This window comes from Naegleria fowleri (genome assembly GCF_008403515.1).
Source record: "Naegleria fowleri strain ATCC 30894 chromosome Unknown tig66, whole genome shotgun sequence".
NCBI classification, from domain to species: domain Eukaryota; phylum Heterolobosea; class Eutetramitea; order Acrasida; family Naegleriidae; genus Naegleria; species Naegleria fowleri.
Genome location: NW_025407998.1, coordinates 327,479 through 351,265, shown reverse-complemented (window position 1 = coordinate 351,265; position 23,787 = coordinate 327,479). Strand labels below are relative to the sequence as shown.

General features: G+C 36.6%; 11 protein-coding genes across 11 annotated transcripts; 6 read left to right on the top strand and 5 right to left on the bottom strand.

Annotated features, from left to right (window-relative positions):
• Nucleotides 1-182: 182 nt before the first annotated feature.
• On the top strand, nt 183-572 carry FDP41_008966 (uncharacterized protein; the record flags this gene model as incomplete). The annotated part of the gene is made up of 1 exon (XM_044712874.1): nt 183-572. One exon carries the CDS (start codon nt 183-185, stop codon nt 570-572), a length of 390 nt encoding a protein of 129 aa, XP_044557431.1.
• Nucleotides 573-2,604: 2,032 nt separating this feature from the next.
• Nucleotides 2,605-3,990, bottom strand: FDP41_008965 (uncharacterized protein; the record flags this gene model as incomplete). Its single annotated transcript, XM_044712873.1, has 1 exon — nt 2,605-3,990. The coding sequence occupies one exon, from the start codon at nt 3,988-3,990 to the stop codon at nt 2,605-2,607; it is 1,386 nt and encodes a 461-aa protein (XP_044557430.1).
• A 472-nt stretch (nt 3,991-4,462) lies between these two features.
• On the top strand, nt 4,463-5,996 carry FDP41_008964 (uncharacterized protein; the record flags this gene model as incomplete). The annotated part of the gene is made up of 2 exons (XM_044712872.1): nt 4,463-4,813; nt 5,022-5,996. The coding sequence occupies 2 exons, from the start codon at nt 4,463-4,465 to the stop codon at nt 5,994-5,996; spliced, it is 1,326 nt and encodes a 441-aa protein (XP_044557429.1).
• Nucleotides 5,997-6,115: 119 nt separating this feature from the next.
• On the top strand, nt 6,116-7,916 carry FDP41_008963 (uncharacterized protein; the record flags this gene model as incomplete). Its single annotated transcript, XM_044712871.1, has 4 exons — nt 6,116-7,047; nt 7,095-7,172; nt 7,218-7,694; nt 7,817-7,916. The coding sequence occupies 4 exons, from the start codon at nt 6,116-6,118 to the stop codon at nt 7,914-7,916; spliced, it is 1,587 nt and encodes a 528-aa protein (XP_044557428.1).
• A 21-nt stretch (nt 7,917-7,937) lies between these two features.
• On the bottom strand, nt 7,938-8,261 carry FDP41_008962 (uncharacterized protein; the record flags this gene model as incomplete). Its single annotated transcript, XM_044712870.1, has 1 exon — nt 7,938-8,261. The coding sequence occupies one exon, from the start codon at nt 8,259-8,261 to the stop codon at nt 7,938-7,940; it is 324 nt and encodes a 107-aa protein (XP_044557427.1).
• Nucleotides 8,262-8,376: 115 nt separating this feature from the next.
• FDP41_008961 (uncharacterized protein) lies at nt 8,377-9,993 on the bottom strand (the record flags this gene model as incomplete). The annotated part of the gene is made up of 1 exon (XM_044712869.1): nt 8,377-9,993. The coding sequence occupies one exon, from the start codon at nt 9,991-9,993 to the stop codon at nt 8,377-8,379; it is 1,617 nt and encodes a 538-aa protein (XP_044557426.1).
• Nucleotides 9,994-11,116: 1,123 nt separating this feature from the next.
• FDP41_008960 (uncharacterized protein) lies at nt 11,117-11,947 on the bottom strand (the record flags this gene model as incomplete). Its single annotated transcript, XM_044712868.1, has 1 exon — nt 11,117-11,947. One exon carries the CDS (start codon nt 11,945-11,947, stop codon nt 11,117-11,119), a length of 831 nt encoding a protein of 276 aa, XP_044557425.1.
• A 238-nt stretch (nt 11,948-12,185) lies between these two features.
• On the top strand, nt 12,186-13,346 carry FDP41_008959 (uncharacterized protein; the record flags this gene model as incomplete). Its single annotated transcript, XM_044712866.1, has 3 exons — nt 12,186-12,843; nt 12,891-13,019; nt 13,096-13,346. 3 exons carry the CDS (start codon nt 12,186-12,188, stop codon nt 13,344-13,346), a joined length of 1,038 nt encoding a protein of 345 aa, XP_044557424.1.
• Nucleotides 13,347-13,359: 13 nt separating this feature from the next.
• On the bottom strand, nt 13,360-14,807 carry FDP41_008958 (uncharacterized protein; the record flags this gene model as incomplete). Its single annotated transcript, XM_044712865.1, has 2 exons — nt 13,360-14,390; nt 14,702-14,807. The coding sequence occupies 2 exons, from the start codon at nt 14,805-14,807 to the stop codon at nt 13,360-13,362; spliced, it is 1,137 nt and encodes a 378-aa protein (XP_044557423.1).
• A 223-nt stretch (nt 14,808-15,030) lies between these two features.
• On the top strand, nt 15,031-18,295 carry FDP41_008957 (uncharacterized protein; the record flags this gene model as incomplete). Its single annotated transcript, XM_044712864.1, has 9 exons — nt 15,031-15,493; nt 15,587-15,666; nt 15,726-15,887; nt 15,941-16,256; nt 16,309-16,422; nt 16,490-16,541; nt 16,622-17,157; nt 17,236-17,420; nt 17,474-18,295. The coding sequence occupies 9 exons, from the start codon at nt 15,031-15,033 to the stop codon at nt 18,293-18,295; spliced, it is 2,730 nt and encodes a 909-aa protein (XP_044557422.1).
• Nucleotides 18,296-19,393: 1,098 nt separating this feature from the next.
• Nucleotides 19,394-23,785, top strand: FDP41_008956 (uncharacterized protein; the record flags this gene model as incomplete). Its single annotated transcript, XM_044712863.1, has 1 exon — nt 19,394-23,785. The coding sequence occupies one exon, from the start codon at nt 19,394-19,396 to the stop codon at nt 23,783-23,785; it is 4,392 nt and encodes a 1,463-aa protein (XP_044557421.1).
• Nucleotides 23,786-23,787: the final 2 nt, after the last annotated feature.

Genomic DNA, 23,787 nt, shown 5'->3' with positions numbered 1-23,787 from the left:
GAAAGAACGGAATAAGTGATGGCAAAGGTTTGCTTGCTTTCAGTGTCCAAACTCCTCTCTCGAATTGCTTGATTGAAGGAAAAGTTTAGAAAGTATTCCCTGCCCATTGAAAATCTTTTTGTGCGCTTCTGCTCATAAAAGCCTTAATCACAATATTGAAGGCTTCGTTTTGTATACAAAAAATGGCTTCAAATCCAACACCAACTGCCGCACCTCATCATCAAACAAAAAAAAACACAACTGGCACCATGTCTGAAAAAGTTGATGATAAAAGATCGGAGAAAATTTTTGAACTTCTTACTCGATACCTAGAGGAGGAGGAAAGAAGAAGAAAAGAGAAGGAGGAAAGAAGAAGAGAGAAAGAAGAGGAAAGAAGAAAAGAGAAGGAGGAAAGAAGAGAAGAAGAAGAAAGAAGAAGAGAGAAAGAAGAAGAGAGAAGAAGAAAGAAAGAAGAAGAGAGAAGAAGAGAGAAGGAGGAAAGAAGAGAGAAAGAAGAAAAAAGAAAAGAAGAAGAAGTAAGTATTGGTGTTTTGGTTTTGGAAATATTCAAAACAGGAAATGACATGTGTTGATATTATTGGGGCTCTTTGGGGCTTCATTTGGTCATCAATCAACCAAGATTCCAAAGGCGTTTCACTTCTTGTTCCATTCTGTTTTGACGGTTCTGACTCTGGTTGTTGCGGCCCTCATGACCGTCTTGATAAAAAAAGACAATGAAATGTGGGAAGGTCTTACAGATGACCTTAGGGGCATCATTCTCTCAATATCGACAATTGGCATGTATGGTATGGCTAATGTCTTTTTACCCTTCACGTACAAGAAATTCAAGGAGAAATTTGGACGTTTTTTTAATAACCGAGTAGTACCAACAAATTTCATTAAACATTAACAAATTCCTCTTTTAAAATCCTTTCAGACATCCAAATCCGGATTTTATCAGCTGTGTCCAGCTGGAGCTGTCAACAACTTCGGCAACTAGGACCATCCTGGCTCTTCGCTGCGGCTTCAGGTTTGATGGGCTCTCAGACAGAGTGATGAATCCCATATAATTTAATCTAATCTAGGGCATCGTGTATGTAGTGGTGGAGAGTCCACATCCATGATTGAATACGAAAAGACCTCCCTCGAGAAGGAAAACTCTTTGATTTTCTTGTTGTTGAGAGGATGATGAGAATATGAGTTCTTCAATACCTCCGAAGAGTATCCACAGCACCACTTGAAATACATTAAGACTGAATAGGATCATGGATTTGTAACTGGAGAGAAATGAAAGGATTTGCATGATACGAATTCGTGCTTTCACTTCTTGACTCGAATCTAATTCTTGAGTGGGTTAACAATCGTTACTGACCAAAAAATTGTTAGATGTCAAAGATTGGATCTTGTGAGAGGCTTTGTTTTTCTAATTTGTCCACCTTGACATTTTCTTAGTCACGAGGTCCTTACCTTAGTAAAGATGAATTGCAAATTCCTTCTTCTTGTGATTTTCTCAAATTCTCAGTCCTGAGGAGGAATCTACTAGTATATTCGGGTATGATAGGTTGTAAATGTTGATTCCCATTCCTGTTTTACCATTCTGACAGGAGCCATCAGTATGGATTTCAAAATTAGTTCCTTCTTGGAATCCAATGCAAAGACATTCACTTGATTCTGGGAGAATTCTGTTAAGCTTGATGTTCTTCATCTTGATGTCAAAAATGTTTACTGGTGCAGAGCTTTCAGTACCACATCAGGAGACAGAAGCATTGGTTCCGAACAATTATTAATGGCTAACATGAATAAAAATCTAACGGAAGATGTATCATATTAAAAAAACAATGGTCTTTAGAACAAGACGAATTGAAGAAACAATTAATTGAACTTGATGATCTTGATGATTTAGATATGACGTTGAAATTTGTTGGAGGTGTCGATAGTAGGTTTGGATGTACTTAAATGATTGTTGTGGTAACTATTGAATGAATTTCATAATTAAATTCCTCGGATGTGTGGAAATGACTGTTAATAGCAACCGATAATTCTTTCAAATTACTCGTTCGTATAGTATTTTGATAACGAATAATCTGTTCCTTGTTGGAAGGAATTAAAATTTATTAAGGACTAATTCGGGAACTCTATGGGGCTTATAATCCAAAAGTCGAAGATAGTGCCTTTATGACGCTCAAATAGAATCATCTATGGAGGGTGCTGTTATGCTTGGTGATTGTGGATATGAATCTGTTGTCAGCACGTTCAGTAAAATCGCCATGGACTCCAAAGTCACAACCAAAAGGAAGATCGCCAAAAGACGGAAGTTGACGCAAAAACAAAAAGCTGGAAATAAGTTGTTAAAATCACAAAGATCGAGAGTGGAACGTCCAATTTGTCAAATGAAGTGGAAATCTTTGTCATCTTGTTTCACCGAGGCTCGGGTCTCATTAGTTGGTTTTGATAAGGAAACCCCAGTGAATGCATTTGCAAGTTTGTATTATCATTCCATGCTTGTAAGAATTGCAGAAAGCGGAGGAAAGCAATTGACTGCCTCTCCCTTTCTTCGATTCGTCACTCATTTTGCTGGCGTTTGAGTGCCAGAAAAAGTAATAGAAATTGAGACATAACAATGTTTTATTTCTTTTTCAATGCTTCGCTGAATGCAGAAGTCATGGCAGCCTTTTTCTTGTTCGTATAAGCTCCTTGGGTGTTACTTGATTCACACGAAGTAGCTCTTTGGCACATTTGAGCTGACCAATAATTGTTGAGCATCTTTGATCCAACGTTGGAATAGGTCGTTCGATCCACCATGTTATTCTTACAGTCTGTCAAATCCTTAATTAAACCCACGCAGAATTCATCTTTACCACTCACTGATGATTCAATCTTTTCAATAGCTTCAGTGAGTAATTTTCGTCCTTCTTCGAGTTTTCCTTGATCAGAAAGATTCTTGGCCTTCTCCATGGCTTCACCAGATTCGACTCTGTTTCGTTGAATGTCCAATTGATAGTTTGCTGTCTTTTTATCTGGATCTTGACTGCTTTGTCTGTTGACAATAATTTCAAATTCAAATCCTTCATTATCAGTAGTAATGACGTTAAAGTATTGTAATTGCAATTTAGCCAATTCTTGCATAGCAACAGGACCATTCAATGCTGGAACAGTGAGCACAAAGACCAAATCCTTCTTCTCTTCCGAGTAAATGTCACCAACAGCAATTTCACAACCAGTACCACCACTCAAATCTGTCTTTCTGAATGTCGTAAAGACCTTTTTCAATTTCACATTTGAATTTGGCATAATCTTCACTTTGATATTTTGTGCAACGACACTCACGAGGCCACCAATCACGTTACCAAATGCCTTTGGAATGTCATCGACATTATTCAAAAAGTAATAGAGACCATTTCCTGCTTGTGCAATGGATGTCAACATGTTCGCATCTGTATCGGATCCAAAACCAAAGGTAAAACAAGTAATTTGCTTTCTAATCTCTTCATGAATGGTCGTATTCATTTTGGACACAATTTCCGAAGTGTTGGTTATGCCCTCATTCGCCAAACCATCCGTAAATAACAAAATGGAAGTAATTTCATTGCAAGTGGTTCGTTGTTTGATCAATCTCAATCCTTCAAACAAACCACCACTCAAATTGGTACATGTTCCTGCATGGATGTTCTTGGCGACTTGTTTGGCTTTTTGTTTTCCTTCTTCATTCATGTTGGTGAAGGAGAGAGAGGTAGAGATGGAACTATCAAATTCAACCAAAGCAACACGATCTGATGATTTCAATTGATCAAACATGAAAGCGAGAGTGGATTTGACCAATTCAATCTTGCTACCAGCCATGGAACCTGATTTATCAATGACGCACACAAGATCAATTCCTGCTCGTTCTTTGCGTTCATCAGCTTCATATTCGGGAGCTTGAATAGTGGCCATACAGTAGAGATCGGACTCTTTGGGATAGGCTAAGCCAGTATATTCGCAACTACCAGAGAATGTGAGTTGAGTAGACATTTGTGGGTTTATATTGTGTTTGAATAAGTGTAATTTCCGATACGATTTTGTGTTTGTTTTTTTGTGTGTGTTGAAGAACCTTTTTGGAGCTTTAAATAGGTTGCAAAAAAAGATACAAGTTCATTGTTCGAAGGAAGACGAAATGTTGAGAGCGAACTCCAACCATTCAACAGAGAGTGGTGTTTAATGGTGACGATGACGTTTCACGAAGGGAGTACGAAGAGGGTGAGGTGGAGAATGGATAGTTTTCCACAAAGATAAAGCAGAGAACTGGTGATAATTTTCAAATTCTGAAATGAAGAATACTTTTGTAAAGTTCAAGCTGAAGCAGACGAGCTCACAACCAATCAGGACAAAACTAATCAAGAATATCATCATTCCTTCATGCCCCTCTCTCTCAATGAGTCCCAAATAAGACAGGACTTCTTGTTGCAACAAGAAAGAATACTATCAAGTTATGAATTTCAAAAAAATGCAAAAATTCAACGCTCTTTCTCTCCTTCGAAATTCTTCTTCTTCGGGTGCTCTTTCCACTCTTGTGGCTTTGCCTTCCTCTCGTGCCTACTCGACTTACCGAGTTAAAATTAAGAGACATAGAACTCCTAAAGGTCTCGGAAACAAACAACATCATCAGAAATCTTTTCTTCCTACAGAAAACATTCCTGAATCTACTCAACATCTCTTTGAACATCCAGATTTCAAAAGAGAGAACAGATATTTAGTTTCTAGAATTGATATCTTGAACATGGGAAAGGCTCCTGCAAATATGCCCAAAGTAACACCATTATCAAATAGCGAATGGCAACAACAAATGAAGGAAAAGGTGAGTATATTCCTCATAGACATTCATACAATTTTAATTGTTTATTTCCTTTTGTTTTTATGCTTCTCTTTTCATCATCACGTACTTTCAAATTATTATCATTTCAAAAATGATTTTCATCACCGCCAACAATATGTTTTGCGACAATATGTATACTTTATATTGTGTTTGTTTCACCATCAAATATAAATAATTCGCAAAACAATAGACCATCAAAACCTTTGAACAATTGGATCTTCATGTCGATTTATTTCCAAAACAAGTCGAGAAGCCAACATTCAGAGAGGAAATCGCTGCCAATCTCACCACTCAACTTTCCGTAACATTTGCAAAGGAAAAGGAACAACAAACATTCTCAAACACTTCCTTGCTAGGCAATTTCATTGAATCAAAGATTACTGAACAAGCACCAACAGTAAAATTTGAAGGAGAGAAAGATGCTCTGTACACTCTTGTCATGTTGACTCCAGACTACCCATTCAGATTAATTCCAGACAAGGGATGTTTCATTCATTGGATGGTTGCAAATATTCCAGGAAGTGGAGACGTTTCACAAGGCAACACAATTTGTTCATACATTCCTCCATTACCAACAGAGTGTGCAGGAACTTTCCGCTATATTTTCCTCTTGTACAAACAAAGTGAAAAGATGGAAAATGTTGAAAAAGTCAAAGAAATTTTGTTGACAACTGAACAATACAAACAACCACAACAATACGAAGTTTTGAAGCAAGACCAAGAGCTTAACAGGAAAATGAGAGAAAAGATGAGAAGGCATGCTTACGAGTATGAATATGAATATATTGATCAACTGATTGACAAAAAGTTTAAAGCTCACAGCAACTTGATTACGATAGATGGACAAAATGAATTCGATATTAAGGGAAGCGATTACAGACCAATTCAAACACCAGAACAAACAGCAAAGACCTTTGAACTTAATCAAAGAAGATATTTCGATTTGAGCAAATTGATCAATGATAGCAAGAAGCCATCAGGAATGTGCTTCTTCAGAACAGAATATGATTTTAATGTTACCGAACTCTATCAAAAGAATCAATGGAAAGAACCATTCTATATTCCTCCAGATATTGTCCATAAGGAGATTGTTAAGAAACACAAAGTTTATCAAGGTCTAAGCATCAAGAAGCAAAAGCACATGAATACACTTAACTGGGTTTAAATTCAATATTGCAAGTAAAAGATATGATTTTCGTAATGAATTACAAACGAATGCAATTAAATTAATTACGATATAAATATTAAAGTCATGATTTTTCTTTTTCAACAGCAAATCAAAAAATGTCGGCAAGTCCATCACCACTCCCGCCCTCAACAACTACAACCAAAACAAACAACAACATGGATTCGCCTACAACACCCACACTCTCAAACAGTAATACAAGACCACCCTCTTCTCAGGTCAACAATATTGGGAGGAGTAGTAATGTAGGTCAATCGAATAGTAATAATACACCTTCGGAAACATCATCGAGTTCAACAACAACGACCGCAGCCACAACAACTCAACCCTCCAATCCAAGACCTACAATGACAGCCAATCGACCGGGATCTGCTTCTCGAAGACCTGGAGCAACAGCTCCGATGGGAAGACCGCCAAGTTCTGCTGCATCTTCCATACAGCAAAGAAGATCAGGAACACCTACGAATGGATCTTCCAACGGAGGAGTATCAACGAGCAATGGTACCAGTTCCTCGTCCAATCAGGCAAGCCGAAATGTAAAGACCTTATGGGACATCATCTTGGAAACAAAAAAAGATGTCATTTCATTAAATAATGAGCCAGTAGAGAGTAATGTATTTATTATAGGAGGAGAACAGTCTGGAAAGAGTTGTCTTGTACATAGAATTTTGAAGAGAGATTATTTAAAGGACCGACCAGAAAAAAGCACTGCCTTAGATTTTACATTTGGAAAGAAAGAAGAAGGACTTAAAACTTATATTGCAAATATGTGGGAACTGGCAGGAGGAAGATCACTGATCAAGTTATTAAAAGAAACAATCACAGCTGACAATATTCACACTGTGATTGCCGTAATCGTTTTGGACTTGACAAAACCTTTGCAATTATTCGAGGATTTCCTATACTATCAATATGTGCTCACTAAAATATCAGATGAGTTGTATGATATGTTGAGAAAGAAGGGCTCCGAAATCCCAGACAAGTTGATTGGGCGAGCAAAGAAAAGAATTGGAGAAACTCATGAGGACATGTAAGTTTTTATTATTATTTTGGATTCAACAACTCACGATTTAGCAGAGATAAATTAAAAATTCATGGTATTCAAACCATATTTGTTGGAACGTACTTTGATAAGGCAACTCAAATCTACAATCCGTAAGTTTTTCATGTTTGTGACCATCATTGCCGACAGTCATGCAGACTGCAACTCAAACAGCTCAATCAAACCATGAGATTTTTGTGTCACACCTTTGCCACCAATCCAATGTTCATGGGAATCTACACAGACACCAAAACCAACGAGAATAACGATTCTTCTTTTCGGAATTTCATAAATTATTTCGTGATGGGAGGCAAATTGTCAACAACTGATTTCAATCTCAAAGATCCAGTTAAACCTCTCAAAGTTATTGCTGGAAAAGACAGCTTTAAAAACATTGGAACTCCACCTGTGCAAGCTAAAACTCAACAAGTCATTAGTGAGAGAGCCAAAAAGATCAAGGAAAAGATTTCAAAAATGTTTGACAACAAGGAAATCGAAAAATGGTTCGACTCATTCCAATCCACATTCTCAGATATAGATGAAGGAATGGAAGATGATGGAAATAAGGAAGTAATGGATTTGAATTTTTCAGAGTATGCGGAAGAGGTTGTTGATGAAATGAAAGCCAAAAAGGAGTAAGTACCTCACCATGAATTTATTCCATGTCATTCTAAATTATTAATCCAATAATGATTTAAAAATTCCAATGCTTGCAAACAAATTTCCATGATTAATATATGATATCATTGTACAATAGTTTCGAGTTTGATCAATATTTGAAAATGGTTGAGAGAGACAAAAAGCAAAAGTTGCTTTTAAAGCAGCAACAAGAAGCTAAACAGCAACAGAAAAAGTAAATGATTAAATAGATGTTACCATTAATCCTTCTTTTCCGTGGTATTGCTTGTTGGTGGTGATGTATTATTTGGTGATGATGTTTGTTGTTGTGTGTTACTTGCTGTTGATTCATAGTGGGTAGCAAGCGGTTCCGATGGATTGGTAAAGTTGTATGAAGAAGGTGGCTTCTCTGTAGGAATTTCTCCTTGCGTAGGAGCTTTCAATTCATTCATGAACACTTCTTTTGTTTCTCTGATGTGTCTTGCGGCACTTTGTACGTTTCTTGGGCTGAAAAGCTTCTTCCAACCTCCTGTTGCAGAAACAAGAACAGCAGCACCAATAACCACAGCTAACAATTTGCTCATTTTTGATTGAAAATTTGGCGAAATGACCATCCTGGGATTCACATTCAATCCGAATGATCATGTGAAAATAACAAATTAAGGAGGCCCTATGTTTATTCCATATTCAAAAGCCCAATTACAAAAATTTTTCTTCAAGTTGCTTAATAGCAGCAGCATATTTAGTTCGATCCTTCCAAGCCATGTTTTCAATGCTAGAATGAGAAAGAATTGAGAAAATAGAGTTGGCTTGCTCTTCCTTGAGTGTTGCAACTTCACCAGAAGAAATTAAAGAAATAGCTTGTTGGATCTTGGCTTCGTCGTATGCTCCGTTGACAATATACACATTGGATGCCTTGTTGAATTTAGCAAAAGCTTCAGCGACTTGTTGAGGGTCAGCATAAGCTCTTTGCTCTCCGAAAACAGTGAAGGACTTGTTGAATGTTGGTTCTTTTCCAATGCTTGTCAATCCATTTTGGAAGAATTGTTGTGGATTTTTCACTTTACCCAAAAGAGGGACAATAAAGTTAGCATCTTCAACCACAAATACAATATTCTTTGGGGTGTGAACAATATTTGGATAAACTCCTTCTTTGGGAGAGGCAATAACTCTAGCTCTCTTTCCATCATTTGACTCTTCAACTAAATCACCACTCTTCAGTTTGTTCAAGAATGTAGATCCAGATTCAACCTCAAGTAAAAGACCACCAACGCATCTACTCATGCCCATATCTGAAAGGAGATTATAGTGAGCTCCGTATAGTGACAAATCATTGGCATTGGCCAATACAGAGCGAAGGGTATTATTGGAATTAATAAAGAGAGTTGAAGATGACTTGTCCTTGTTGATAATAGAATCTGAAGGTAAAACAATGGCTGATGACTTTGAGAAAATGGTTCTAGCACCAAAGTAAGCCATATTATCTAGCAAAACTGAAGAAGAAAATATGCCACCAACTATTGAAGTATTGGTTTGGTCATTTTCAAACACAAAGTGTTCAGTAGAAAGTCCCAAATCTTTTGGTGTTGGTCCGCTAAATTCTTCAACAACATGAGGTGGAATAAATTGGAATCCTGGGGCATGAAGAATAAGAGAGTCATAGCTAAATGTGGATGGAGCAGTTTTTCTAATTGGTAATATCATATTCTTCAAAAACAATCCAGAAACGCTATTGTCAGTAACAACACGAATAAGACAACAATGTTGATTGGAAGAACCGAAAGCTCCGTCCTGAGTGAATGAATTTGGTGTGTGTGATAAATACCATCCAGTTTCACGTTGAGTACGTCTATGGAACTTTTCGTCCTTTGAAGTGTATGATCCAGTTGAAATTTGTTTGTTTGCTTGGCTGACAAGCTTTTGATAATCATTAGGATCGACGATTTGTTTGACTCTTAAGAATTGTTTTTCTTCATCAACTTGTCCGAAAGACTTTTTCACCAAAGTTGCAACATCGGTATTACGGTAGGCATCAAATTGAGGATAGATTTGTGCTTTACCGAGACTCCAGTTGTGTTGAGCATTATCTCCATTTCTATCTTCCGACAATTCTACTCCATTATGTACCACCTTCTCAAGATATTTCTCTTTAGCCTTCTCCATAATTTTGGTTTGAGAGGCAAGATGTTGATGAAGCACACTTGATGAAGCAGGAGCGGCTTTCACCGAAGTAGAATAATTACAACATTGTTTGGGAGTTGTACCGGATTGAACAAGAGCAGCAAGAAGCTGACGAGTATTTCTTGGTGTCTTCATGAAGAGGTGCAAGAGTGATGATGATGATGAGAAGCCAATAATAGGAAGATTTGAAAAAACAATGACGATGACAATTCTTCTTCACCACACAATATTTTTTTCAATAATTTACAATCGGATTGATATTCAAAGCAAAGACGCTCTTGAAAATCATCATCACGATTGATTGCATTCTTTGTCATGAAATTAACTTGGGTGAGCGCTTCATTGTGCCTGTTCTTTGCATCAAGCAAGCTCTATCATTACGAATATAGGAGATGGCAATAGACTCTGACTCAAAAATAGTCTCCATCAAAACATATGTCTCTCCGATGTCTGTCCACCTTGTTGTGGCTCTCGTGTCCATATCTGTTTATGTGAAATCAATTTAGTGAAATTGTCATCATCACAAGTAGCACAGGAACGATCGATACGTACTGCTCCATTTGCATTCACTTTCCCTTCATTCCAAGCTGAAATTCTCTTCTCTTATCCCAACAGTAAAAGTTTGCAACACTTTGGTTATGTTTACATCGATACCGACAATCAAAGAATGCGTTGCGATATGATGGTCAACAAGGGTAGAACCATTTCCATGTTGGATTTTGCAAAGAATTCAAGTTTCATGTTGTATCTATATGGAAGTCCTTTTGAGGTTGGTGACTGTCTCTATGGACCTATTTATCCTCCTTATGTGAAATAATTATTTAAAGGACAATTTGTTAGAGAAGGCGACCTATCAGGGACATGTTTCAATCTTTGATTCAGATCAATTCATTGTGGGAAACAATTTTACACAGGCTTCCCTTCTATGGATTTAAGTTGTATAATCTGGTGATTGATCCATTCACTCAACTTCCAATTAGTGCCGATGTGTTAGATCCAGACACCAAATTACCTCTTGGTTTTCACTTTGTATTTGCAAGATATAGAAGCTTTGATAAAGAGATGGCAGAAAGGTTATTCGATTGGAAGCCAGTGTTTAAGGATGTTCCGTGCTGGCCCTCAACACCCATGCAGAACTTAAGCAACATGATGCCAAAAATCTGATGAAAAGTGTGAAGTGAAAACGCAGAGTTAAACTAGCTCAAACTGTATGTATTTATAGTATCCTTTCTCCTTATTCACTCGTTGCAGACAGCAATTACTTTTCTGTAATTTCAAGTTTACCATCTTTCTCTTCGAGAATGAGTTTTGTAAAGTTTGTATTGGTATAAATACAAATCTCTCCAGCAATAAGCATGGCTTTTTGTGCAATAGCTTCAGCATCAAAGCCATCGACGTCCAGTAAGGCCTTCGCCGCAGAAATAGCATAGTGACCACCACTTCCAATACCGACAACACTGTCATTAGCTCCTCCCTCTGTTGGTTCCAAAACATCTCCGTTACCAGTAATAATCAGTGTAATGTTTTTATCAGCCACAATCATGACAGCCTCCAATTTCCTCAAGTATTTATCAGTTCTCCACAATTTAGCCATTTCCACACAAGCTCTCATCAGTTGTCCTGGATATTCTTCAAGCTTAGACTCAAGTCTTTCGAACAAAGTAATGGCGTCCGCAGTAGAACCAGCAAAACCAGCAATTACATCTTGGCCGATTTGTCTCAATTTACGAGCATTTCCTTTCATAACAACATTACCGAGAGTAACTTGTCCATCAGCTTGAAGACAAACTTTACCAGCTTTACGAACACATAATACAGTAGTTCCGTGCATGTCTCTAGATCCATCCATTGTACTCCTATCTTCTGCGGCGCTCTTCAAGCAAGTATGATACAAAGAGGAGATATTCCTATCAAAATTGCAGTAATTATTTCCCATAAAATTCAATGATGATCGGGATGATACTCTACGTCCAATCACTATTGATGAGGTCATAGTAGTGAATGGAGAAAGAAAGCTTTTGTTTGTTTGATTACGAAAAGCAATTAGTGATGATGATGACGCTTGAACAAGACGGGATGCTCTTTTCATTTTTTTGAATAATTAGCAAAAATAGACTCAATCCCTCAATTCGGTCCTCCCACGAGCCAAACAAGCCAACAACAACATTAATACCTTCAACAGCAGAATAGTGATCTCAAACAACAGAAAGGGTGGAACAACAGTAATTTCTTGATGCCTTTAATGTTGCTTCCTTCTTTTCCAAATCATGATACACAACTTAATTATTGCTTCCGAGTCGGGAGTCAAATTGTTTGAGAAGCAATTTATGGCCCCCGTTGGGAATAGTTCCAATCTACTCACATCTTTATTAACTGCAGTGTTAGTCAAAGGAAAAAGAGAGCTTTATCATACCATTCAGTATTTCGAGATGCAAAGGCTTGCCCTTACCATCGTTAATGATGGATCCAGACGAATATTTTGTGCTGTCATTACCGATACTGAAGTTGGAGTTGAATTTCCAAAGCTTGTTGCCACACAAACACTCCAAAAGTATATTGAGGAGGCAACATCCCTCAACAGACATTCAAAACAGCCAACGTTGTATCAATCCACTCTTTCCAATTCCATTCCTCACTCCGCTAATTTCACAAAATACTATGTACCATCATCACCAAGCACCAACAACGGAAATCCTTCGGAATCTACTTCTTTTTCTTCATCATCAAGTATTGTATCCTATCTATCAAATGAATACCGAAGCCCTGACGTTTCTCAAAACAATTTTAAGGGACAACGAATATTCCCTTCACTGAAAAATCACCAAAAAGAAAAAAGTTTTTGCACCGCCATTGGATTTAATGGAATGGTCTCAGAAGACGAAATGAAAATAGAAGATATTCAAGTGATGAGGATAGATCCTTATTTATTTCAAACAAAACTTCGAGAAACTTTTCTTTCAATGGTTCATATAATTTTACATGAGTGTAAGTATCGAATTTTTTCTGAACCTATGAAGCATGACAGAATGTAGTAAGGAACGAAGTAGGAATCATTAGTGCGGATTTAATAAGCAAAGACAAGGATGTTCTATGTTCAACAACTCAAAGCTTAGACTTACAAGCATATTCAGACTTTTTAATGTCGAATGCTGCTGATATCAGTAAGTGCTTCTTGTTCTGAAGGAAGTTTTCCTGGAAATTATTTAAACAATGAAATTGGTCCAATTACACTCACAGTGAATGCTGTCAATGACAAACCTCGCTCCATGGAGATTGTGCTTTCTACTGCAACGGTGGTTAAGATTGTTCAAGTAGAAGTGAGTTGTAATTTAATTGTTATGTTCCAAGTGCCCCAATCGGCCTTGCTTAGCAGCGAACAAGACTGTGCAACCGAAGATGTCAACTCTGTCGTTGAAAATATTCATTCAGTCATAGATTGGGCTGTTGCTTTGCTCAAAAAGGTACAATATCTTCAGAAAATGACTTAATATAATTTATTATTTAATCAGTTTCGTCCATCTTATTTTCTTCCTTTTGAGCAACAACTTTCAAACCAGACTTGAGGATGGCAAGAAGATTCTCATCTTGAATGCTCTTATCAGATTGGAAGGCTTGAAGTGGCAAACCAGTCACCTTTTGGACTTGCTTCTTAGTAATAAGAACAGTGGATTTAAGTTGAGCAACAAACTCCCCCTTCTTGGCACACAAAACTGGATATGGATCAATCATTCTGTAGTTCAACAACTCCAAGATACCCATTCTTCCCATCTTTGGATCTAAATGTTTAACAGAGAATGGAACAGCTCCGAACTTTTCCTTGATTTCTTCGTAAATCTTTCTTGAAGCATGAACCTTCAAATCAACAAGTACTGATGGTTCTCTCTTGTAGATTGTAGCTCTTGCAGTACCTTCACGTAATTTGCCTTCCTCACCAGTTGTGGCCACCAAGTCCAAACAATAAACTTGATTTGCTTCAAATTTGAATTCTTCGACAGTTTGGTCTACATCAAAGTGTGGTAAAATAACATTCTTTCCATCAATTACGTCTCTCTTCATTTCATGTGACAAAACTCCATTGACCCATTTCACACCAAAGGTTTCTGCGACCTTTTGAAGAGCTTTCATGAGTTCAATGTTTGTCTTTCCTGGTTTCATCATACGTTGAGCAACTTCCATTCCTTGGTGAACAGCAGCAAGAGAATCAGCCTCTCTTCCTGTAACAACATTACTTGTCAAAACATAGGTTTGTGCACCCAATGAAATGTATCCGTCAATTTGAACACCCAAATCAACTCGAAGAACATCTCCTTCGTTCAATGTGAGATTAGCTTCTGGTGTATTTTCAAGTGGTGAAAGGTGGCAAACAATTTCATTAACGTTGATGCAAGTTGGGAAAGCAATACCCTTCTTCAATCCTTTTGACTTTTTGAAAGCGTGTTTAATCTTATCTTCCATAAAAGCATCACCAGCAGCACACAATTCAATGACTTTAGCTCCAGGCTTCAACAAGGTTTGAATGTGTTTGATGGCCTCTGTTGGAGAGGAGATGTTTTAAAAAGAAATAATATTATTGTGGATGGAATAGATGGATGAAGAGTTGATGCCGTGAAAGTTGCAAATTCATGATGAAATGATGGATGAATACATTCAGATGAAGAGAAAATTTATATTGTTGCACCGAGTTGTTTTGATGAAAGGACAACAATATGTTGTTAAGAGATGATAATGATGATATTAATATTAAAGACCAATTTTGGATTGGAAGCCAAATCACCGTTCATTCATACAAGATTCAATCATCACACCAGATTCAAAAATTCATGAAAATTCATCCTATACATACCATTAACAATTTCAGCACCAAGCTTGTACTTTTTGATGACTTCTGGATTATCAATGGTTTCATCAACAGTTTGTTGTTCAGCTTGTTCGACGTTTTCGGCTGGCATTTTGTGGAGGGAGGCTTTGAAGAAGTGAGAGGTGTTTTTATTTTCAACAAAAAATTTGAGAACAATTCCCTTTTACAAAAACACTTGTTTTGGGCGTTTGCATTTTCAAAACCCAATGTCGGATTTGTTTCGCCTTGATCATCAAAGAGGTGGCTAAGACGAGGAGAATGGTATATACTTTGTACCATTCTGAAAAAATTCTATTGTTTGATAGAAGAAAAAAATGTCGAAACGACCGTCCTCGATCTTTCGGACGGTTAGTTCCTCGAATCAAGATGAACATCGTGATGGTGGGTCATCGGGAAACAATAACACTGCTACGACCGGATTGAGATTGTATAAACGTACTCTCAATTTTGCAACGACAAGAAACTCCTCAGGAGAGGAATCGTCTTCATCCGATCCTTCTCACCAATCTACAAGCAATGGAAATGAAACCAACCATTCCATGGATGAGGTTGCCATTGATGACGACGAATTGGACTTGATTTTAAAAAAACATGAAGAGGAGAAGAGAAATAGGCTAAAATGGTTAAAGTATAACAAGAGAGATTATCCTCAGATTGACTTGGAAGCAGCAAAGACTTGGATATTCCCAACGAATATTGCTGAAAGAACGTATCAATTCAAGATTTGTGAAAAGGCATTATTTGTTAATACGCTTGTATGCTTGCCAACTGGTTTGGGTATGTGTTGTTGACAACATTTCAAATGTCATTATTTGAATTTAAATAATGTTTGAATACTCTTAATCATGATTTTCACGTTACTTTTATCAGGGAAAACCTTAATTGCTAGTGTCATTATGTACAACTTTCATCGATGGTTTCCAACTGGAAAAATCATATTTATTGCGCATGTAAGTTTTTGTTCTATCCAACAATCTCTGAATCAACGAATTTGTAACAATTTTATCAGACTGTTTCTCTTGTAGAACAACAAATTAATGCATGTTACAATATTATGGGAATACCAGAAGATGAAACTGTCTGTTTGACGGGTAAAATAGCTCCAAAAGAACGAGCAGAGTTGTGGAAAAGCAAAAGAGTATTCTTTTCAACACCTGAATGCGTTCAAAAGGTAGGTACTAAATCATATCGAAATTGTCTGGATGACTGAACTTGCTTATGAAGGATTTGGAAAAGAAGATTTGCCCTGCAAAAAGCATTGTACTTGTAGTTTTCGATGAAGCTCACAAAGCAACAGGAAATCACTCCTATTGTGTAGTTGCGAAACTCATTGGAAAATATAGTGATCATTGGAGAGCGTTAGGACTTAGCGCCACACCTGGAAGAAATCACGAAGCCATCCAAATGGTAATCACAAATTTACGAATTTCACACGTGGAAGTGAGAGATGAAAATGATAAGGATGTTGCAGAATATGTTCACGAAAAGGAAACCAAAATAATTATTTGCAATCGAGATAGAGTTTCAGTAATTATTGATAGTAAGTATCCTATAAATCTCTAAAAGTTCCAATTTGAATGTCACTCCAATAGCTCTGTTTTACAGACTGGTTACTCCATTTCTCGAAAAGCTTGTTAAAGTTGGTGCTTTATATCAAGCAGATCCGTCCTCGCTTTCCAAAGGAGCCTTACTCACCTCAATGAAACGTAAGTTCATCGTTACATCTACCAGAAAGAACATTATTGATGGTATGCTATGATGCTTAATCTTAAGGATTTTATATGGTACGAAAGAAAGACAGTTACAAATATATGGGGGATTTCAAGTAAGTAATTGAGACTCAGCAATTTTGACCAATTTAACCCTTGAATCGCATGATACTCATATTGAATTGTAATTTATTAGTGTACTGATATCACTCTACAATGCTCTGTATTATTTACATACCCAGGACATGACTTTGTTTTTGGATGCGTTGAATTCATTGTCGACTGACACAACAGACACAAAAAAGAAAAATGTTCTTCAAAGTAGAAATCAAATCATCAAACAACCGCTCTTCAAGAACATGATACAGACGGCTGAGAAAATAATTCAAGAGGGATATATACATCCCAAGCTAAAGAAATTAGAGGAAGTAATTTTAGAACATTTCACAAAAAAAGACAACACAGTTGCAACACACACCACCAAAGCTGTCGTCTTCTCAGGGTACAGAAAAACAGTAGATCTTATTGTGGATATATTGGGTAAACATGATGGAATTCTTAAAGTTTCTCCTTTCATTGGACAAAGCAAGGGAAAAGGTCAAAAAGGATTTAATCAAAAAAAACAAAAATCAATTATCGAGGACTTTAGAAAAGGAGTTTTTAACGTATTAGTGGCAACACAAATCGGTGAGGAAGGACTTGATATTGGTGAGGTGGATTTAATTGTACTATGTAAGTTTTCAACTTTTCCAATTACACACATTCTCATCACAGACATTTCACACACTCCGATTCACATACCTTTCATAGATGACACGGTGGGTAGCCCAACACGTTTCATTCAGAGAGTGGGAAGAACAGGTCGAAGAAGAAAGGGAAACATTGTTGCATTGTTGTCAGAAGGAAAAGAACGTTCTGCCTATGAAGGAGCTATTCAACAGAAACGAATATTATTTGACGCCATGAAAGAAATTTCCTACAGCAATGAAGTTAAAGTAAGTGTTGTTGTGTTTGGGTTTGACAGGACTTATAACACTTACATTTGTAGTTTTTTGAGAACAGTATGAGAATGGTACCAGATGACATTGTACCAGCAGTTTCAAGGGAAAATATTGTTGTGGAACCATTAAAAGGAACATTTTCTCCCTCAAAAGGAAAGAAAAGAAAGAGAAAAGCTGTCATTGTTGACAGTGAGGATGAAACTGATGAACTCTTTGACGACGATGAGAAGGAACGAGAGTTGGATCATGATGAATCAACTCAAGAACTTCATGAAGATCCAACTATTATCAATCCATTTGATGAAAATGATATAAATCGAGGTTTTGGAGGAGATGATATTTATCATCTTCTTAACGACAACGTTTACGAAGATAGTAACAGAAAAAACACTGAGTCTCTTATGGAGGATCAAGATGTAAAACAACAACAGGTTACTCCAATACTCGATCAAGAATTGATCAAATATAGACAAGAAAAAATTGAGAAAAGTAAGGAGATTTATAAAACCAATGGTCACATGGACTTGGACAAGATTCTTGGTACTTCCACGAGTGAAGAGATTGCATTGTTAAATGATATGTATGGAGAAGATGAAAAACCACTTCCATTACTCTCATTTCTCTTTCACCAATCATTACACACTCCAATCAAAACTAGTACTGCGGGTAGTTCAAAAGACTCACAAGCAAGCAATTCAGAAATGGAATCAATACAGCAATATATTCCAGAACAAGGTTTGCAAATTGGAAACAAAATTTCTCAACTGCCTAATAATGTCACATTTAATACGAAACCTCAACACACGTCTTTATTGCCTACCACAAAGAAAATCAAGCCCAACTTTAGCAATGATTTTTACAATGATTAAAAACAAGGAATGATGAATTTGAAATTTCTTTTTTGAACTTGAGGATATTTTCGATTTTCATTAAGGCAACAAATGTCCACTTGTTGAGATTAACTGTTTGAGTAGACATGACATCTGGCATATTTGATTGAATAGATTCTGCTTGTTGTCATAAACTGACTGTTACTGAGTTTCTTGAGAAGCATTGTAAAGAGAGAGGAAAAGAGTTTTCTTCTGTTCAACTTTTTTCGTTGGAATACTTTGTATCATTAATGGTCTCACTAATATTTTGCTTTTTATAGTTCCATTTTTTGGAGAGAAACACATTTGACTATCGATCTCAATATTCCGAACTCGACACCAAAACCTCATCATCATCACCAGGAGTGATGAAAGACCAGTTTAACTTCAAGCCTTGATTCATTGTCTCTTTTGAGTTGGTGGTCGTTCAATCCAGAATTAAGTTCCGAAAAAATTCAATCAAAGCCTAATTTATGAATTGGAAATATCAAGCTGGTGTTTGGGGAACAGCAATTGCTGGATTGTTGGTTTGGAATTACTTGAGCAATAGAAAGGAGGTCACTCAAATCAAAATTACAATCAAAGATGACTCGGAGGTTCCTTCAACCAAAAAGTAGCAAATTAATTAATTACAAAATTTGATAACAATTAATTGGTTGATCATGTGAATTGTGATATTACATCCATTAATGAAAACCTGAAAATTATTAATTCATTTGTTATGATTATTATTATCAATAATTATTTCAACCACACGAATATAACCTCGAAATATTTCGATCGGGATTTCGTTCATCGGATCATCAATTCGTCGACTACTCCACGTGGTTCAAGGAGTGGTGTTTGATTTTTTGAACCTATCTTGCAATATCTTGCTGCCATAACTTCTTGTTCTGTTACTTCGATTAGGACCAAACACTTTTTAAATTCCATGACAGTTGGCACATCTTTTACATCACAACGAGCAAATGGATCACCTTTTGATCTTATATCATCATAATCATTGATCGTACAAGAATCATTTCAAACAAGCGCAAAATTATGGCGGGATTACCAGCTTGCCTGTGAACTTCATACAACAATCAACTACAAAAAATAATGCTCGAATTCAATGATCCAAGAGTAGCCATTCTCAAAGAATGGATTAAGGTCGCGTTCTCTTCAGTGTCGAAACAGGGAGAGAGTGCTTTGGATATCCTTCATATGGATGAGAGCGTTTCAAACTTTTTGGATGGAAATGAAACATTTCTGGAAGTTTGTTTGCTGGAAAATAATAAGGTTTGTATGTCGGATGATTGGGTGTTGTTGTATTTAATGAAAGTTTGTATATCCAATGCTCGGAAACAGTTGAAAATTTCAAACAGAGTATCGGGAGTTGATTTCGTGAATGAAATACACTTTATGAAGAGACATGAAAGTCCAATCAATTCAGAAGAAGAAATGAAATTGGATAGTAAAGAAAACAATGTCAAAATCGGATCATTATCGAATGATCTATCGACAGGAGTTGACTTGTTACAATTACTCCAAAAGGTGTATGGGCCGCTGTTGGCAAATTCCAACAACTCTCGCAACAACCCCTCAATTCAAAACCTAATGAACCAACTTGAAATGGGACTGCAATCACTTGTACAAAAACAATCATCTGAAATAATTAGAGAAGCGGAAGAGCGAGAGCAGTATTTCTTTTTAACTCCTCAAGAGGAATTTCAGTATTGGAGTGACATGAGCTCAAGAAGTGAACAAGCTCAACAAATCCACGAAATTATCGAACAAAAGAACCTTTTGGCAGACTTTTCAAGTTTACACCAAAAAAATTTAGATGACTTGATTGGCGAGTATGGGCTGATTGACAAAGTCAAAGATGCTCTTGATTCGCTGTGGGTGGATGTTCTTGACCCGAAGCCATATCCTGAAGCAAGAATGAGACATTTAATTGAAGTTATAGGCAGTTCAATCGGAAGATTTATCCAAATGAAACTAGGACAGGTAGACATTTGGCGAGACGATTATTTGTCTGTCAAGAAAAAGCTTGACTCTGCCATTGAAACATGTTTTCATTGGACAAAAAGCGTTGATGATTTGATTTCTCTTTGGACCGTTGACGGAAATCACAAGTGGAAAGGCGGAAATTGTAAAGATTTATTTATTCAACAACTGCTTCATCGGTTGGAAGAAATCGAAAGAATTAGAAGTAGCTATGAACAACTTGCAAATAATTTATCATCGGAGGAATGTTGTAAACTTGATTGCTTTTCTCCTTTTTCTGGGTTGAACCCTCTCCATATCACACCCTATGCCGAACAATCATGGAATTCAGCGGTATCCAGATTCGAAGAAATGATCCAACCACTCGAAAAGAGGATTGCAGAAAAGTTGAGAAACAAGTTATCCGCGTTATCTTCAAAACCTTTGCTCTTACTACTCGAGTTTGACAAGAACAGAGATTTGATTAGACGAGAGAACATAAAACGAGAACTCACTCAAGAACGTTCAACTCTATTGGGCCAATTGCGTTCCCATGTTCAAACCTTGAAGGCCGATTTGGATAATCAGAAATACGACAAAAATATATCTACTAATGACATTGTTTCAAGAATTGTTTCAGTGAAGCAAATCGAGGAAAAGTTAAAATCCACAGTGATTACGATAACTACTTTTTTGGACGATTTGTCTGAATCTCAAAAACTGCAAGAGCAATGTGGCTCAATTCAGATGGAGGTCGAGAATTTCATCAACACTGAAAAAACAAAGTGGGAAAGAGAAGTTGAAAAATCAAAAGATTCATTATCTCTCAAAGGTTCCATGATAAGCCTGGATAAAAATAAGAAAATGGTTGTAAATTATAACGAGAGACTTATTTCGTTACTACGAGAGGTTAGACAACTCTCTGTATTAGGTTTTGGTATTTCTCAAGGAGTTCAAAAATTGGCTGAGGAAGCAAAAGATTTTTATACTCAAGCCATTGCATTGAAACAGATTGCAAATTTTTATAATAATGTACACACACAAGTGATTAAGAGTCAATCCAGTATGTTAATAGATGCTGCTTCCAATTTTGAGAGAGTCATATTTGAATTCCAAAAAGAGGATAAGTCTTGGAGCAAAGCGAATGGAGAGAAGTATATCGCTAAACTGAAAAACGCCGCTGAGCAGTTTACCTCTGAAAACAGAAAATTGAGAAAGTATCACATTTTGATAGGTGATAAAGTATCTCAACTTATGAATATTGATCTCTTAAGGGAAAAGGAAGTGTGGACAGGGAAGGTCACCGAAATTGCAAAAATATTTTCATTCCTTAAAACACAAAATTACTCAAATATGGAAAGCTGGAAAACACATTGGGACTACAACATTTACAAAGCTCTTGACTATCAATACAAGGTTGGCTTGGAAACTCTAAATGAGCAACTACCAGAGATCAAATGTGAGCTTGTTTTCAAAGATAAGAGAGTTCAGTTCTCTCCAAGTTTCGAGAAAATCAAACAGACATATTACGAAAAGATGAGAGATTTTATTGCCTTTCCTGTTGTTTTTAGAGGTTTAAGTGATACAGACATTTTCAAAAACATTACTTACACCAATAATGAAGGTATTAAGACAGTTTACCATAAGGCTACTCTGCTTTTCACAAGGTTAGCAAAAGTTAAAAAACGTTTCTCTGAGTTTGTAATTCTGGGTATGGTTGAAAATGAGCTAGAAGACATAGCCACAGAAAATTTGAATGAAACCTATCATTGGGAGGCAAACTTCAGGATGATCAAAGAAAAAGGAAAGGAAATCGAACGTCTCGAAAATGTGATTCGCATTGATTGTATTTCGGTGTCAACAGAGAGTATCAAAGAAACTCTACAAGATCAGCTCCAAAAATTGGGAGATTTACTAGTTAAAACCTTGAGAACAAAGACTCAAAAGCACATGGACGTAATTGAACAATTTATTAATCAGGCGTTAGAAAATTTGATTAAAGATCCACAATCCATGGACGAAATTGGAAAGTCACACGCTGCGTGTAGAAAAATCAGTGAGGAGAAATCAATTTTTTATGCTGAGTTTGATAACTTTGAGAAAAAGAATAGATTATTGAGAAGTGTTGCAGGTGTAGCTCTGGATGGAACCTATATCAAAGAGAAGTGGAATGAGTTTGACGATAATCTCCAAGCACACGAGGTCTACCTAAAAGACAGAACAAGTAATCTTCAAAAAGAAGTGGAATCCAAATTACTCTCATTTAAAACTGAAATAACAAAGTTTTCTAACAAATGGCACGAGTTGAAGCCAAAAGATAATAGCTTTGTTGATGCGGCTACCTCCAAGAAGCAAATATCATTCATCAAAGAAAAGCGAGAATCTTTTCAAGAGCTCAGAAAAAGAGGGGAAGAAATTTTAACTGAATGTACCTACTTTGGTGTGATTACTCAGCCTCCAAAAGAAATTTCTGAGTTGGATGAAGATATTGGAAAGTTTGAGAAGATTTGGGGTATTTATGAAAAATACATAAGCGATCTCGAAAAGCTCACCTCCCAAGAGTGGCTTACTTTTAAAAAACAAATATTTACCTTCGAAGATTTTGTATTGGACTGGATTAATGATTTGAAAGAGAAGGAAAAGAATAGTATCACCATTTATATTAGAGAAGAGGTTGAAAAATATAGCCAATTCAAAGATTATCTCAAGTTCATTACTGGAGATGGATGGCAACCAGAGCATTGGGATTCCTTTTTCCGGCTCATTGGTTTAGAGAAGGTAACTGTAGAGGAATTGAAGTTTGGCCATCTGCTTCCAAAAGCTTCTATTATTATGGAAAAGATTAACAACATTAAGGAGTTGAGCTCTAGAGCCGTTGGAGAGCAACAAATTAGAGATGCTTTAAATGAACTCAAATCATGGGGACTTTCAACAGAGTTTTCAACCTTTGAATACAAGGGAACTCAAAAAACTTTACACCTTATCAAAGATTGGAAAGAACTACTGACTCAAATTGGAGACAATCAATCGTTAATACAGTCTATCAAAGACTCGCAATGGGCAGATCCATTTATAGAAGAAATACGGTCATGGGAGCAAAAGCTCACAAATTTAGCTGATTTTATTGACTTTTTGATGAATATTCAAAGAAAGTGGTTATATTTGGAACCTATATTTTCAAGAGGATCCTTACCTTCGGAACAACAACGATTCAATCGTATTGATAAAGACTATGTTGACATTATCCACAGCATTAACGATAAGGGAACTATTGGCAGAAGAGTGGTAATGTTAGAACGAATTATTGGTTTAAAGGATAGACTGAAGAACATTTCTGAAGGTTTAGATGTTTGCCAAAAAGCTCTTAATAAGTTCTTGGAAGAAAAAAAGAAGTGCGTATCCAAGATTTTATTTTATTGGAGATTCAGATCTCTTAGAGATTCTTGGCCAGGCCCAAAATCCAGCAGTGATTCAAACTCACTTAAAAAAGTTGTATGCAGGAATTTACAAGGTACAGTTTAATA